The sequence below is a fragment of the Erpetoichthys calabaricus genome, chromosome 1 (assembly GCF_900747795.2).
Source record: "Erpetoichthys calabaricus chromosome 1, fErpCal1.3, whole genome shotgun sequence".
NCBI lineage: Eukaryota > Metazoa > Chordata > Cladistia > Polypteriformes > Polypteridae > Erpetoichthys > Erpetoichthys calabaricus.
In genome coordinates this window covers 17,036,484-17,049,394 of record NC_041394.2, presented here as the reverse complement: position 1 = coordinate 17,049,394, position 12,911 = coordinate 17,036,484, and the positions used below count along the sequence as shown (strand labels likewise).

General features: G+C 45.7%; 1 protein-coding gene across 1 annotated transcript in view; it reads left to right on the top strand.

The window, feature by feature from the left end:
- The window catches only part of bmp16 (bone morphogenetic protein 16), a 78,405-nt gene extending 66,101 nt beyond the window's left edge, over nt 1–12,304 (top strand). The window contains exon 3 of the mRNA XM_028795728.2: nt 10,849–12,304. Coding sequence (XP_028651561.1) covers nt 10,849–11,780 — 932 coding nt within the window. The 3' untranslated portion in view covers nt 11,781–12,304. The remainder of the gene's footprint in view (nt 1–10,848) is intronic.
- The last annotated feature ends 607 nt before the right edge of the window (nt 12,305–12,911 follow it).

The following is a 12,911-nucleotide window of genomic DNA, read 5'->3' as shown; positions in this document are numbered from 1 at the left end:
TCAGGCCCTTTAGCTGCCTCCTAATTGCATGTGTGTGACACCCTTTATGCTATTTCTTTAAGATGAACGCTATGCTACTCTAAAATTATTCTTCCACACAGAAAAGACCCCAGATAGAGGAGGTCTGAACCAAGGATCTTCTTCATGCCCTGACCTTTTTGTTCTGCTTATGGCTGTATTGAGTCATGTGATAAAAGTTCAACCCCCTGTGAAGACTGGCCCTAACACAGACAGGCGGACATCGATGGTTGAAGTACGCACACAACCTAGTGCCCCAGCACCAATCACCCTCAGTCCAGGCCTCTTTCCAATGCCTATCTCTTCTGGTCCGCCTCCACTCATCTCCTCCGAGCTTTGTCCACTTCTCTCCCGACTCCAGCCATCGAATGGAGGGAGGGAGCCCCTTTTAAACCCACCCGGATGTGCTCCAGGTGCCTCCCAATGAGTGACTGCTGGCACTCCCTGGTGTGGCGGAAGTGCCGGCTGTGCACCCGAAAGCACTCCGGGTGTCCCTGGTTTTCTTCCCCCAGCACTTCCAGGTGTGGCGGAAGTGCTGAGGGCCAGGACTCCTTAGGCATCTGGGTGCCCTCTGGCGGTGACCATGGGCCCCTACAGAGTTGAACTTCTAAGCTCTGTTCCCGTGGTACCCAAAGCCACCAGGGATGTCGCCCCCTCGTAGTCTGGAGGAGGCGTAAGCCCTCCTCTGGTTCGTCTGGGCGTACCTAGCTGGGTACCACTCCCAGCCACTTGCCACAGCCCCTGGTGCAGGCTTTTGGCTGATGACATTGTGTTGTGTAACACCAGCAAAGATGAATTGGAGAGGAAGTTGGAAAAACTGTGAAGGGCTTTGGAAGACAGGATTGAAGATCAATAGGAAGAAGAAGACTGAATATTTGATATTTAATGATGATCAGATTTCAGAAGTTAGCCTGCAGGGAGAGCTATTGAAAAGAGTGGATACGTTTTAATATCTGTGATCAGTGGTAGCACAAGATGGTGAATTAGATGCAGAGATAACCCATTGAGTGCAGTGTGGATGGAACAATTGGAAGACGGTATCAGGAGTATTTTGTGTTTGAAGAATTAAGGCAAAGGTTGAAGGTAAGGTTTATGAAGATAGTGGTGAGAGCAGCAATAATGTGTGGAGCTGAGACATGGGCAATTAAAGAGGCACAGGAGAAGAAGTTTGTAGCGGTTTGCGAAACACTCAGGTTCTCACTGTCATTAAATGGTAAAAAACCCTCTGAAAATATTTACAGTCCTGGAAAAAGTCTTTGCGGCAGGTAATAAAGAAGGTCCTTGAAGTGCAATCACCGGTTAACAGACGAAAAGATGTGGCGGAATTCTCCCCTTTAGCTTCCCGTAACATGGATAGAAAACACAGTCCTACCACCAGAGTCCAGAAGATAAATTATCTTCTGAGGTGCAGGTCTTCACAAAGAGCATCGGTGGGCTGGATTGGGGAAAAAGAACCCACCGTCATCCCTAAATCTGGTGGCTGCGCACAGTCCTTCTCCAGTGTGAATGTCCAGTTGATAAAAAAGAGGTTAGGTGCTGCTGAAGATGAAGTCGATCAAAAATGAACACATCAGAAGGTCCCGCCACATCCTTCTCTTCCATTTTATTGTGCACAGTGCCTACAAATATCAAATTACGAAGTGTGTAAAAAGTCACAGACCCCGTATTTACAAACAGGAACCTGCATGACCAGTGTTGTTATTAACATTCAATAAACAGGACATACCTATAAACATTGTGACAGATAGGGGGGTGCTGTCGACCCCTTGAACCCTCAGACCACACATCAGACACCTGGTAAAAGTCCAATTATTATTTATTTTAACTCTTTTAGGGCTAATTTTTTTTTTGTTTCTTTTCTCCCAGGGCTGAATATTTTTCCAAAAACTAACATTTTTTAAAAAAGAACACAAAGCAATTGTTTAACATATCAAATCAACAAAAAATATTTACTTTTGACAAATGTTACTGTCTTGCATGTTGTATGAGCCTGAATTCTCTATGTGTTGTTTTGGTGCCTATTTTTCAATTGTCTGTTGCTGCACTTTCTCACATATATTGTTAGTGTGTACTGTAGAGAGACAATTCACCCATTTGCCATCGTGCCATGCCACTGCCACCAAGTTTTCTGCCTGCATGAAAACCGTATTGTCACCTCTTTTCATCTTCTGAAACTTTATGAACTTTATGTATGGCATTATAGCCTGCTCACCCCATGGGATTTGCTTCTGTTTATTACAGAAGTGAATAAAACTTTGCAGCAGCACGTACCTAAGCCACCAGGGGACAAAATACGTTTGGACCAATGCTCCCTGAAGTTATATCACCAGTTCTGTCCCATCTCTATTTGTAATGCCACAGCGCGCTTCGTCTTGTCTTTTGTTGTGGGTTTCCACTTTGAAAAACGAGAATGCGATGCAAATGCAGCCCGCGATTCAAAAAAATTCTCTGCCTACCTGTTTGTCTCGTCTGACAGTAGCTGAAAAGCAGCATCAGGAGAGAGCAGCCTGAAGTACAGCAGCTGGTGATCTGTCGTGTCCAACAGCAAGCCATGCCATCTTGTAAACTCCGGTAGCCATATCGGCTCTCAACGGATCAATGTCTGTGTATTTATCCCATGCGAACCTTGCCATAGATGCATCGGCTGCGCGAAGGCACTCAACTGGCAGCAGATCCGCTGGCGCGGCATCGGCTGGTGTCTGATCAGCTGATGCCTGCTTCTAACTCTCTTGCTCGATCTCCTGATCACTGCCAATAAAGTCCGATTCTGAAAAATCAAGAGTCCGACTCCGCGGTAATGCGCAAAACAACGTCTGCCAAGTGTTTTCTTTTCTGCACTTGCTTCGCTGCCTTTTCACATGTCGGTGCCATCTTGCTTTTGTTTACATTTCGCAACTCACGCACACGCAAGGTTTATTTGCCGAGTCAACGAGTCTAGCATTCCTCCAAGCACAGAGGGAATGCCTGTGACGTGACAGTGAGATTTGTCGCCATTAACAGCTGATTGTCGCCCTTTATCCCTGGATGTCGACTTTTGTCGACATTCGCCTTCAACCCCTCCTGTCGACAAAAGTCGACATCCGCCCTAAAAGAGTTAATAATAAAGTGCAGAAAGCACCTCCACTCCCACACTACACAATAACTAATCAATAAATCAATACAATCCTCCACTCCCAGCAGCTCAGTCATCCTTCCTCACAACTCGGCTCCCTGCTGGATTCTCCCAGAGTCCTTTTATAGTCCCTGACCTGGAAATGCTTGTGTCTCTCACTTCCGGGTCAGATGAAATCTTCTACTTTTCTTCAACCCGGAAGTACTTCCAGGTTATACGGAGAATATAAGTCCCTGAGCCTCCTTACAGCATCCCCTGGTGGCCCCTACGGTATCCAGCAGGGCTGTGAATTAAAACTCCAAGGTCTATGATGCCCTGCTGGAATTCGGGGCACCTCCATGTTGCAGGGAGGGCTCCATCTGGCAGCTTGGGGGTATTGGCCGGGATAAACTGCCAGCCATATATCACACATGAAACCCCCTACAAAGAGACAACCCAATGTCATTATAGGGGGTTAAAGAAATGAATGAACAAGACCCAGGACATGAAACAATTACAGTATCTGGGAGAAGGAACAGGGCAAACCAAACGTTCATCCAACCATATCCAAGATACAAGGCAAAAATCAAAGTCTGAACCAAAAAATGTTGAAATAAACAATAAGTTTGGTGACATTTTAGGTGTAATGCATAGACTTGGGAAAACCAGGAAGACTAAAGGTCTGAGCATTTGCTGCGTTCACCTGCTCTCAGACAGATGATGAATCCAAGTTGTTGAGTCGGAAATATCACGTAAATGCACAATAAACTCAGAATTACAATTTGGACAATTCAGACAAGGCAAAGCTTCCAGAACTGTCTGAGTTGTGACGTAACACTGAGTTGTCAGTTACTGGTTTAAAATAAAACATATAACCTATTCAGCCCAAAATACATTTGGATGTACAGTAAGTAATACACATGTAATATGTACAGAAAAAAAGGCATTTATCTTTAGTTATTTTTATCCATCCATCCATCCATTTTCCAACCCGCTGAATCCAAACACAGGGTCACGGGGGTCTGCTGGAGCCAATCCCAGCCAACACAGGGCACAAGGCAGGGAACCAATCCCGGGCAGGGTGCCAACCCACCGCAGGACACACACAAACACACCCACACACCAAGCACACACTAGGGCCAATTTAGAATCGCTAATCCACCTGACCTGCATGTCTTTGGACTGTGGGAGGAAACCGGAGCGCCCGGAGGAAACCCACGCAGACACGGGGAGAACATGCAAACTCCACGCAGGGAGGACCCGGGAAGCAACCCCGGGTCTCCTAACTGTGAGGCAGCAGCGCTACCACTGCGCCACCGTGCCGCCCTAGTTATTTTTATTTATGTTTTTTATTTTTTTGCAGACCAATTAACAAATCAACAGTGACCCCACATTTTTCTGAATCGTCCAACTGAAAACCCATGTGAGTGCACTTAAGTTGGAAGCTGAAATGCCACAAGTCGGAGGTCCAAATAGTCTGAGAACATGTGAATGCAGCATTTGTTTAGCCTAAACTGTCTGAGTTGTAATTCCGAGTTCATTAGGCATTCACGTGGTATTTCCGACTCAACATCTCGGATTTACCAGGTGAACGCAGCATTTAAACCCCTGGACCTGTGATGCCATGCTATTTGTGCCCCTTGATGTCAGCCCTAATAACCACACAGCAACTGTCAACACTAAAGTACTAAAACGGTGGTACCTATAGATAGATAGATAGACAGATAGACAGATAGATAGATAGATAGATAGATAGATAGATAGATAGATAGATAGATAGATAGATAGATAGATAGATAGATAGATAGATAGATAGATAGATAGATAGATAGATAGATAGATAGATAGATAGATAGATAGATAGATACTTTATTAATCCCAAGGGGAAATTCACATACTCCAGCAGCACCTTACTGATACAAAAAACAATATTAAATTAAAGATTGATAATAATGCGGTAAAAACAGACAATAACTTTGTATAATGTTAACGTTTACCCTCCCCGAGTGGAATTGAAAAGTCGCATAGTGTGGTGGAGGAACGATCTCCTCAGTCTGTCAGTGGAGCAGGACAGTGACAGCAGTCTGTTGCTGAAGCTGCTCCTCTGTCCGGAGATGATCCTGTTCAGTGGATGCAGTGGATTCTCCATGACTGACAGGAGTCTGCTTAGCGCCCGTCGCTCTGCCACAGATGTTAAACTGTCCAGCTCCAAGCCTACAATAGAGCCTGCCTTCCTCACCAGTTTGTCCAGGCGTGAGGCGTCTTTCTTCTTAATGCTGCCTCCCCAGCACACCACTGCATAGAGGAGGGTGCTCGCCACAACCGTCTGATAGAACATCTGCAGCATCTTATTGCAGATGTTGAAGGACGCCAGCCTTCTAAGGAAGTATAACCAGCTCTGTCCTTTCTTACACAGAGCATCAGTATTGGCAAAAAAAAAATTTGGATGTGAGCGCCAGTAGGCTCTGCGGCCTAGGAACCATATTACCCGAACTATTCTATGAGGTGTGATCAAAAAGTACAGTGAATGTTGATGCAAAGCGCCATCCAAGAGCAACGCAAAACAGTTCAATGCAGGTTCTGACAGGTCCATCCTAGAGCCGAGTTTGTGACCAGTTTCAACTTGTTTGATCCTGTCAGTCGTTTGTGAGCCACTGTTGTGTTCAAGTGTGTTACAATGACAGAATGTACTGTCGTCTTCTTCATCTTTCGGCTGCTCACATTTAGGGATCACCACAGCAGATCATCCATCTCCATCTATCCCTTTGTTTTACATAATTTTCTGCCATCATGGCCTCCCTCACTACACCCATAAACCTCCTCTTTGGCCTTCCTCTTTTCCTCTTGCCTGGAGATTCCATCCTCAACATCCTTTTCCCAATGTACCCCTCATCTCTACACTGCACATACCCAAACCATCTTCAATCGAGCCTCTGTCACTTGGTCACCAAACTGTCGTACCAGTGTGGTCCCTCAAATATATTCATTCCTAATCCTTTCTGCCCTCATTAGTGTAATGTACTGTATAAAGAAAAATAAATGAAAGATGAAAATGGAGGTGAACAATTTTTAAATTAAAACGTAGTAGTGCGGAAATAGCCGAAGCAATTTCTCTTTGATAATTTGAAAACTCAATGGATTGCTGATGCAAAGTGCTCTTGAAAACTAATTCTTACCATTGCATACCCCAAATGTGTTACCTTAAGCCCTTGCTCTCCAAAATATCTCCTCACTGTCTCTTCAGAGTCCACCTTCCTGCTCACACAGAACGTGTTTTGTTTAGACGCTGACCCTTCTCTTATTCCAAATGTTTAACAGTCTTGTGAGATTACTATTGGCACGTCTGACATGGCACAACACTTCACTTGGTGGCATTGTAGGCCAGAAGAGCCAGATGTCTCCATTATGCTCAGCAGGACTGTTCAATGGCAGAGTTTGACTGGTTCTCAGGGGTTACCTATCATCATTATCATGGCTTTATAGTGAGAGTAAATGGTTTGTGTTGATCAAGAAGCACTTAATAATAATAATAATAATAATAATAATAATAATAATAATAATAGGAATAATAATAGGAATAATAATAATAATTTATACAGCACTTTTAATAATAGTAATAATAATAATCTTCTTCTTCTTTCAGCTGCTCCCGTTAGAGGTTGCCACAGCGGATCATCTTCTTCCTTATCTTCCTGTCCTCCCCGTCTTGTTCTGTCACACCCATCACCTGCATGTCCTCTCTCACCACATCCATAAACCTTCTCTTAGGCCTTCCTCTTTTCCTCTTACCTGGCAGCTCTATCTTTAACATCCTTCTCCCAATATACCCAGCATCTCTCCTCTGCACATGTCCAAACCAACACAATCTCGCCTCTCTAACTTTGTCTCCCAACTGTCCAACTTGAGCTGACCCTCTAATGTCCTCATTTCTAATCCTGTCCATCCTCATCACACCCAATGCCAATCTTAGCTTCTTTAACTTTGGTACCTCCAGCTCTGTCTCCTGCTTTCTGGTCAGTGCCACCGTCTCCAGCCCATATAACATAGCTGGTCTCACTACCATCCTGTAGACCTTCCCCTTCACTCTTGCTGATATCCGTCTGTCACAAATCACTCCTGACACTCTTCTCCACCCATTCCACCCTGCCTACACTCTCTTTTTCACTTCTCTTCCACACTCCCCATTACTCTGTACTGTTGATCCCAAGTATTTAAACTCATCCACCTTCACCAGCTCTACTCCTTCCATCCTCACCATTCCACTGACCTCCCTCTCATTCACACACATGTATTCTGTCTTGGTGGTCCTACTGACCTTCATTCCTCTCCTCTCTAGAGCAGATCTTCACCTCTCCAAGGTCTCCTCAAACTGCTCCCTACTATCACTACAGATCACAATGTCATCTGCAAACATCACAGTCCACGGGGACTCCTGTCTAATCTCGTCTGTCAACCTGTCCATCACCATTGCAAATAAGAAAGGGCTCAGAGCCGATCCCTGATGTCATCCCACCTCCGTCACTCCTACCGCAGACCTCACCACGTCACACTTCCCTTGTACTTAATAATAATATATTGTATTTATTTGTAGGCACCTTTCTAAACACTCAATGATGGCGAACAATAGATAAAACAGACATTATAAACAAAACTAAAAATACAAAAATTAAAATCAGACTGAGCAATTAAAATCAAAGAGAAAAAGCAGTCTTAAACAGATGAGTTTTAAATTTATATTTGAAAAGTGAAAATGAATCAATATTTCTAATCTCCAATGATAATTAGTTCCAAAGCTGGAGAGTAGAGCATTCAGTTGGTGGTAAGACAGATGAAGGGACAGTCTAGTGAATGGAGGAAGAGGATCTAGGGGTGCAGGAAGAAATGTCAACATGGAGGAGGTTGGACAAGTATGGAGTGGCGAGGTTATGGATAGCCTTAAATGTTAACAGGAGAATTTTGAAGTCAATGAGGAACTTAACTGGAATCCAGTGAAGCTGCTATGCAAGATGGGAATGGTATGGTGAAGAGAGGGGGTTCTAGTAATGATGTGGGCAGCTGGATTGTCGATCAGTTGAAGCTTATCAAGAGATCTACAAGAAAGACCAAAGAAAAGGGAATTGCAATAATCGAGACAAGAAGTGACAAGGCTATGAACGAGGATAGCAGTGGTGTGGGGAGTGAGGGGGGGGGGGGGGGGGGGGGGGGGGGGGGGGCGTGAATACGATTAATGTTACTCAAGTGGAAATAAGCTGAGATGTTATTGATGTGGGACTGAAAAAATAAAGTACTGTCAAGGATGACATCTTAACCTGTGGGGAACAGAGGAATAGAGGAATTAACACTAACAAAAGAAAAATGATCAGACTTGGATAATGTTGATTTTGTACCAATGAGGAGAACCTCAGTCTTGTCACTTTTCTCACTAACTGCTGTACATAGAGAGTGGGGAGCCACTATTGTGTAGCATCCACTTGGATGATGTGATAGCAGCCATTAGTGTGCCAGAACGCTCACCACACATTAGCTGTTAGGTGGTGAAGACAGCCAATTAGAGACAGAGAATAATTAGGGGGGTGCAGAATGATCAGGCAATGGTGGGCAATATAGCCTGGACACCGACATACACCCTACACTTTATGAAGGATCGCAAGTCATGTTGAAGAGCATGCACTGGTACAGCATGTTGCCGTACCCACTACACGACGAAACAACTTGGGATCCCAGTTGGCAACCCCCCAGGCAGACATGCAGTCCAATCCCACCCTCCAGAAATTACCCTCTGTCTGCCGCAGCCAGGTGTTACGTGGGTGACCTCTTGACCTGGTCCAGCCACTCGGGTCCCCAACAATGAGGATCTTACGAGACGGATCACCCTCGGGGAAACGCGCCACATGGCCGTAGTGCCGTAACTGATGCTCCCTCACAATGCAGGTCATGTGCCTCATTCGGGACTCCATGAGCAACACAAAGTCAAACCAGCGGTACCCAAGGATTTTCCGGAGAGACACAGTACCAAAGGAGTCCAGTCTTCGTCTCAGGTCACTGGATAGCGTCCATGTCTCACAAAACAGGAAGCACCAGGACTCTAAAGACTTGGACCTTTGTCCTTTTGCATAGATATCGGGAGCGCCACACACCCCTTTCCAGTGACCTCATGACCCCTCATGCCCTTCCAATCCGTCTACGGACTTCATAGGAAGAGTCACCAGAGACATGAATGTCACTGCCAAGGTAAGTAAACCTCTCAATGACGAGGTCGACACTCTCTCCGCAGACAGACACACTGCTGATGGCCGTGCCCAAGAGGTCATTAAAGGCCTGGATCTTAAGTTTTTATCAGGACACTCGCAAGCCCACCTCGCTCAGTCTCTCGAGGACCCTAATCAGAGCCTCCATTGACTCCTTGAAGATCACAGCATTGTCAGCAAAGTCAAGATCAGTGAATCTTTCTTCACCAACAGATGCCCCAAAGCCGCTGGACCCCACGACCTTGCCCAACACCCAGTCTATACAAGCATTGAATAGAGTAGGAGCAGAACACCCCACTGACAAACCCCAGAATCAAATGGGAAAAACACAGAGGTCCCACGCCTCCACTCCACACAGCACTCACAGTACCAGTGTACAGGCCAGCCAGGATATCCAGCAACCTCAAGGGGATCACGCGAACCCTCAGGATGTCCCACAGGGCAGGTCGATCAACTGAGTCGAATGCTTTAGGAAAATCGACAAAGGCTGCAAAGAAACTCTGCTCATATTCATGTTTGCGTTCCATGAGAACCCTCAGTGTCAGGATGGGGTCAATGGTAGACTTCTTAGGCGTAAAATCAGACTCTTCCGGTTGCTGGTAGGTGAGCAAGTGATCACAGATGGCCATGGATTTTTAATAATCGCAGAAGAGACAGGACCTCGGTTGTACATCTCATCCAAAGGACGGTGTCATTTTTACAGCACAGTGTCCCCATCACTACACTGAGGCATTGAAATCCGCGTTCATACCACCCGGTAAGTGTGCCCTGCTGGCCCCTCTAACATCTCTTCCTGCACAACTCCAAGCTTTTCCCAGATGGTCTCCCATCCAAGTACTGGCCGAGCCCAAACATGCTTAGCTTCAGGGGGATGACCCCTTTTGAAGTCAAACAGCCACAGAAGAGCTCTCTGTGTGTGGATGATCCCATTTGGCACATTAAGAAGATTTGCTACATAGCGTTAAGAAATTGCTTACATTTCAATTGTTTTTTGTTTTCTTTTATAGGCAACTTGGGGAAAGGTTCCTGGAATTGGAACTGTTTTGTTTGATAAAGACATCAACTTTCAGACAATCGGCAGCCTGGCATGACCAGGAAACAGCCCACCAGGTTGGCTTTGTAGCCAGCAAGCCCAAAGTCCTCGAGGGTCCGGTGCTCTCATTTTCTGAGCACCACCTTATGAGGCATCTGTTAATTTCCTCTTTTCTCATGTTCGTAATCTACTATTATTTTTCAAAAGTTGTCTGCTAAGCAGTTCCCCGTAAAGCCCCCTCCTGTCTCGACACTCTTTTTTATGTGGGCCATGAGGTAGGAGACCAATACACATTTCAACATGATTTTTTTTTTTTCTGTTTTCAAAGTCATCCAAGTCCACTCGAAATTCCAGCGTCGATTTGGGATTCCAAAGCTCTATTTTCGCAGTAGTTCTCAGGCCCCTGGCAGCTGCCACTTATTCTGATTTATGTCTGTTTTTCTTTTTTTCCCACACAGAGGCTCCTGTGGATTTCCATTCCAGCCAGCAGGACTCTGACCATTTCTACTTTGCCTTCAACGTTTCGTCGATTCCTCAGGATGAAGAGGTCACCTCCGCTGAACTCCGCTTCTACTGCAAAGGCAACAACGAACTTGAAAACTCCAGGTTGCAAACTTTGAACGTGTACCACATCCCTGACCTCCAGTTTAAAAAACAGCCCCTGCTCCTGGAGTCACGGCAAGCTGGCCTACTTTCGGGTGTAGACACGTGGCAGAGCTTTTCCATCAATGCGTCATTTTTCAACAGGCCTGATTGGCGAGAAACTATCTTGACATTCATGTTAGAGCTGAGGCCCAATAGTGAGAGTCCACCCACCAAGAAAAGACTCAACCTTAGGGTCCGGAGGTCAGCTGAACAGGATGAATCTAGCTGGGCGCATGAGAGACCTCTGCTGGTCACCTATAGCCATGATGGGCGTGGGCAGCCGTTAGCACAAAGAGGCGTGAAAGGCTACCACCCAGAACATCAAGTTCTCCATCGTAAGAATGAGGGTCACAAAAGAAGCAAAGATGGACGACAGAGGGGTAACAGAACAAAAAGAAACGGCAGGAACAAAAAACTTAAAAAGATGGCAATGGCCCGGTGCAAGAGACACCCGCTGTTTGTGGATTTCAAGCACGTCGGTTGGAATCAGTGGATTGTGGCTCCCACAGGGTATCACGCCTACTACTGTCATGGAGAATGCCGTTTCCCCCTGGCAGACCACATGAACTCTTCAAGTCATGCCATGGTCCAAACCCTAGTGAACTCAGTCAATGGGAAGGTGCCACAGGCTTGCTGTGTGCCCACTGAGCTTAGCTCAATTGCCATGTTATATCTGGATCACCAGGACCGGGTGGTCCTTAAGAATTATCAGGACATGGTAGTGGATGCGTGCGGTTGCCGGTGAAGACCCAGCGATGGCATTTGGAAGGGTGAAGGATATGTAGGGCAGCAAAGAAAGGAGAAGCCGCCTACTCGGTGACACTTTTATCGGGCTGGGGTGTGTGAGACTTACAAAGAAATTAAGTGTTGCCACCCGCCAAAAGTATGTATGTGCCAAAAATGAGGTGGGTGACTGAAAACCCACTCTGCCATCGTTTAAATGAAGGTCTTGGTATCCAAGAAGAAAAACTGTCAAGAGTGCAAGTGTGTTCTGGTAACGTGTGCCATAAACGGTTACGTGGTCACTGGAATCTGAAACGTTGTGTTATGTTGAATCGGAGGGGCAGTTTCATCAAAGGGGGCTTTAAATAACTGAATACGTGGCCAGCTGATTTGTTTCTTTTCTATCAGCCTAAGGTACTATATGGCTTCTTTGACAATACACCTTAAAAAATGTATCCCTCGACAAAGGCCTACTCTTCTTTGCTCTTCACAGTTGTCAATTATACTCTGCTAAAAGGAAATTATTAAAATTAGAATACATTTTTATTTTGTGCCCTGCCATGTGTGTGTCCGTTCATCCATTTATAGCTGCGTTTGCATATAATACAAATCGATCACCCTGTCTGTCTGTCTGACCGTATGCTTGTCCACATGAAGCGACTCAGCTTCGGTGTGAAGTGAAATGCCTTGATGCAGGAAAAAGGTTTGGAGCAGCCACTCATATACTTGAATAAGGCTGCAAAAAGTGAAGATTGGTAGTACAGTAGTGTACAGATGGAGTCCAAAACAGAAATGAAGTCACAGAAGGAAGTTGTCTGGCTTTTAAGGCAGGTAACCAGAAGTGATGTCAGCGGGCCTGGAACTAGAAGTGACGTCATCGGGGATGGAACTGGAAGTGACATCATTGGGGATGGAACTGGAAGTGACATCATTGGGGATGGAACCGGACGTGGCGTCATCAGAGTGGGAAACAGGAAGTGACGTCATTGGGGTCGGAACCGGAAGTGATGTCATCAGGGTCGGAACCGGAAGTGATGTCATCAGAGCAGGAAACAGGAAGTGATGTCATTGGGGTTGGAAATGGAAGTGACGTCATTGGGGATGGAACCAGACGTGGTGTCATCAGAGTGGGAAACAGGAAGTGACGTCATTG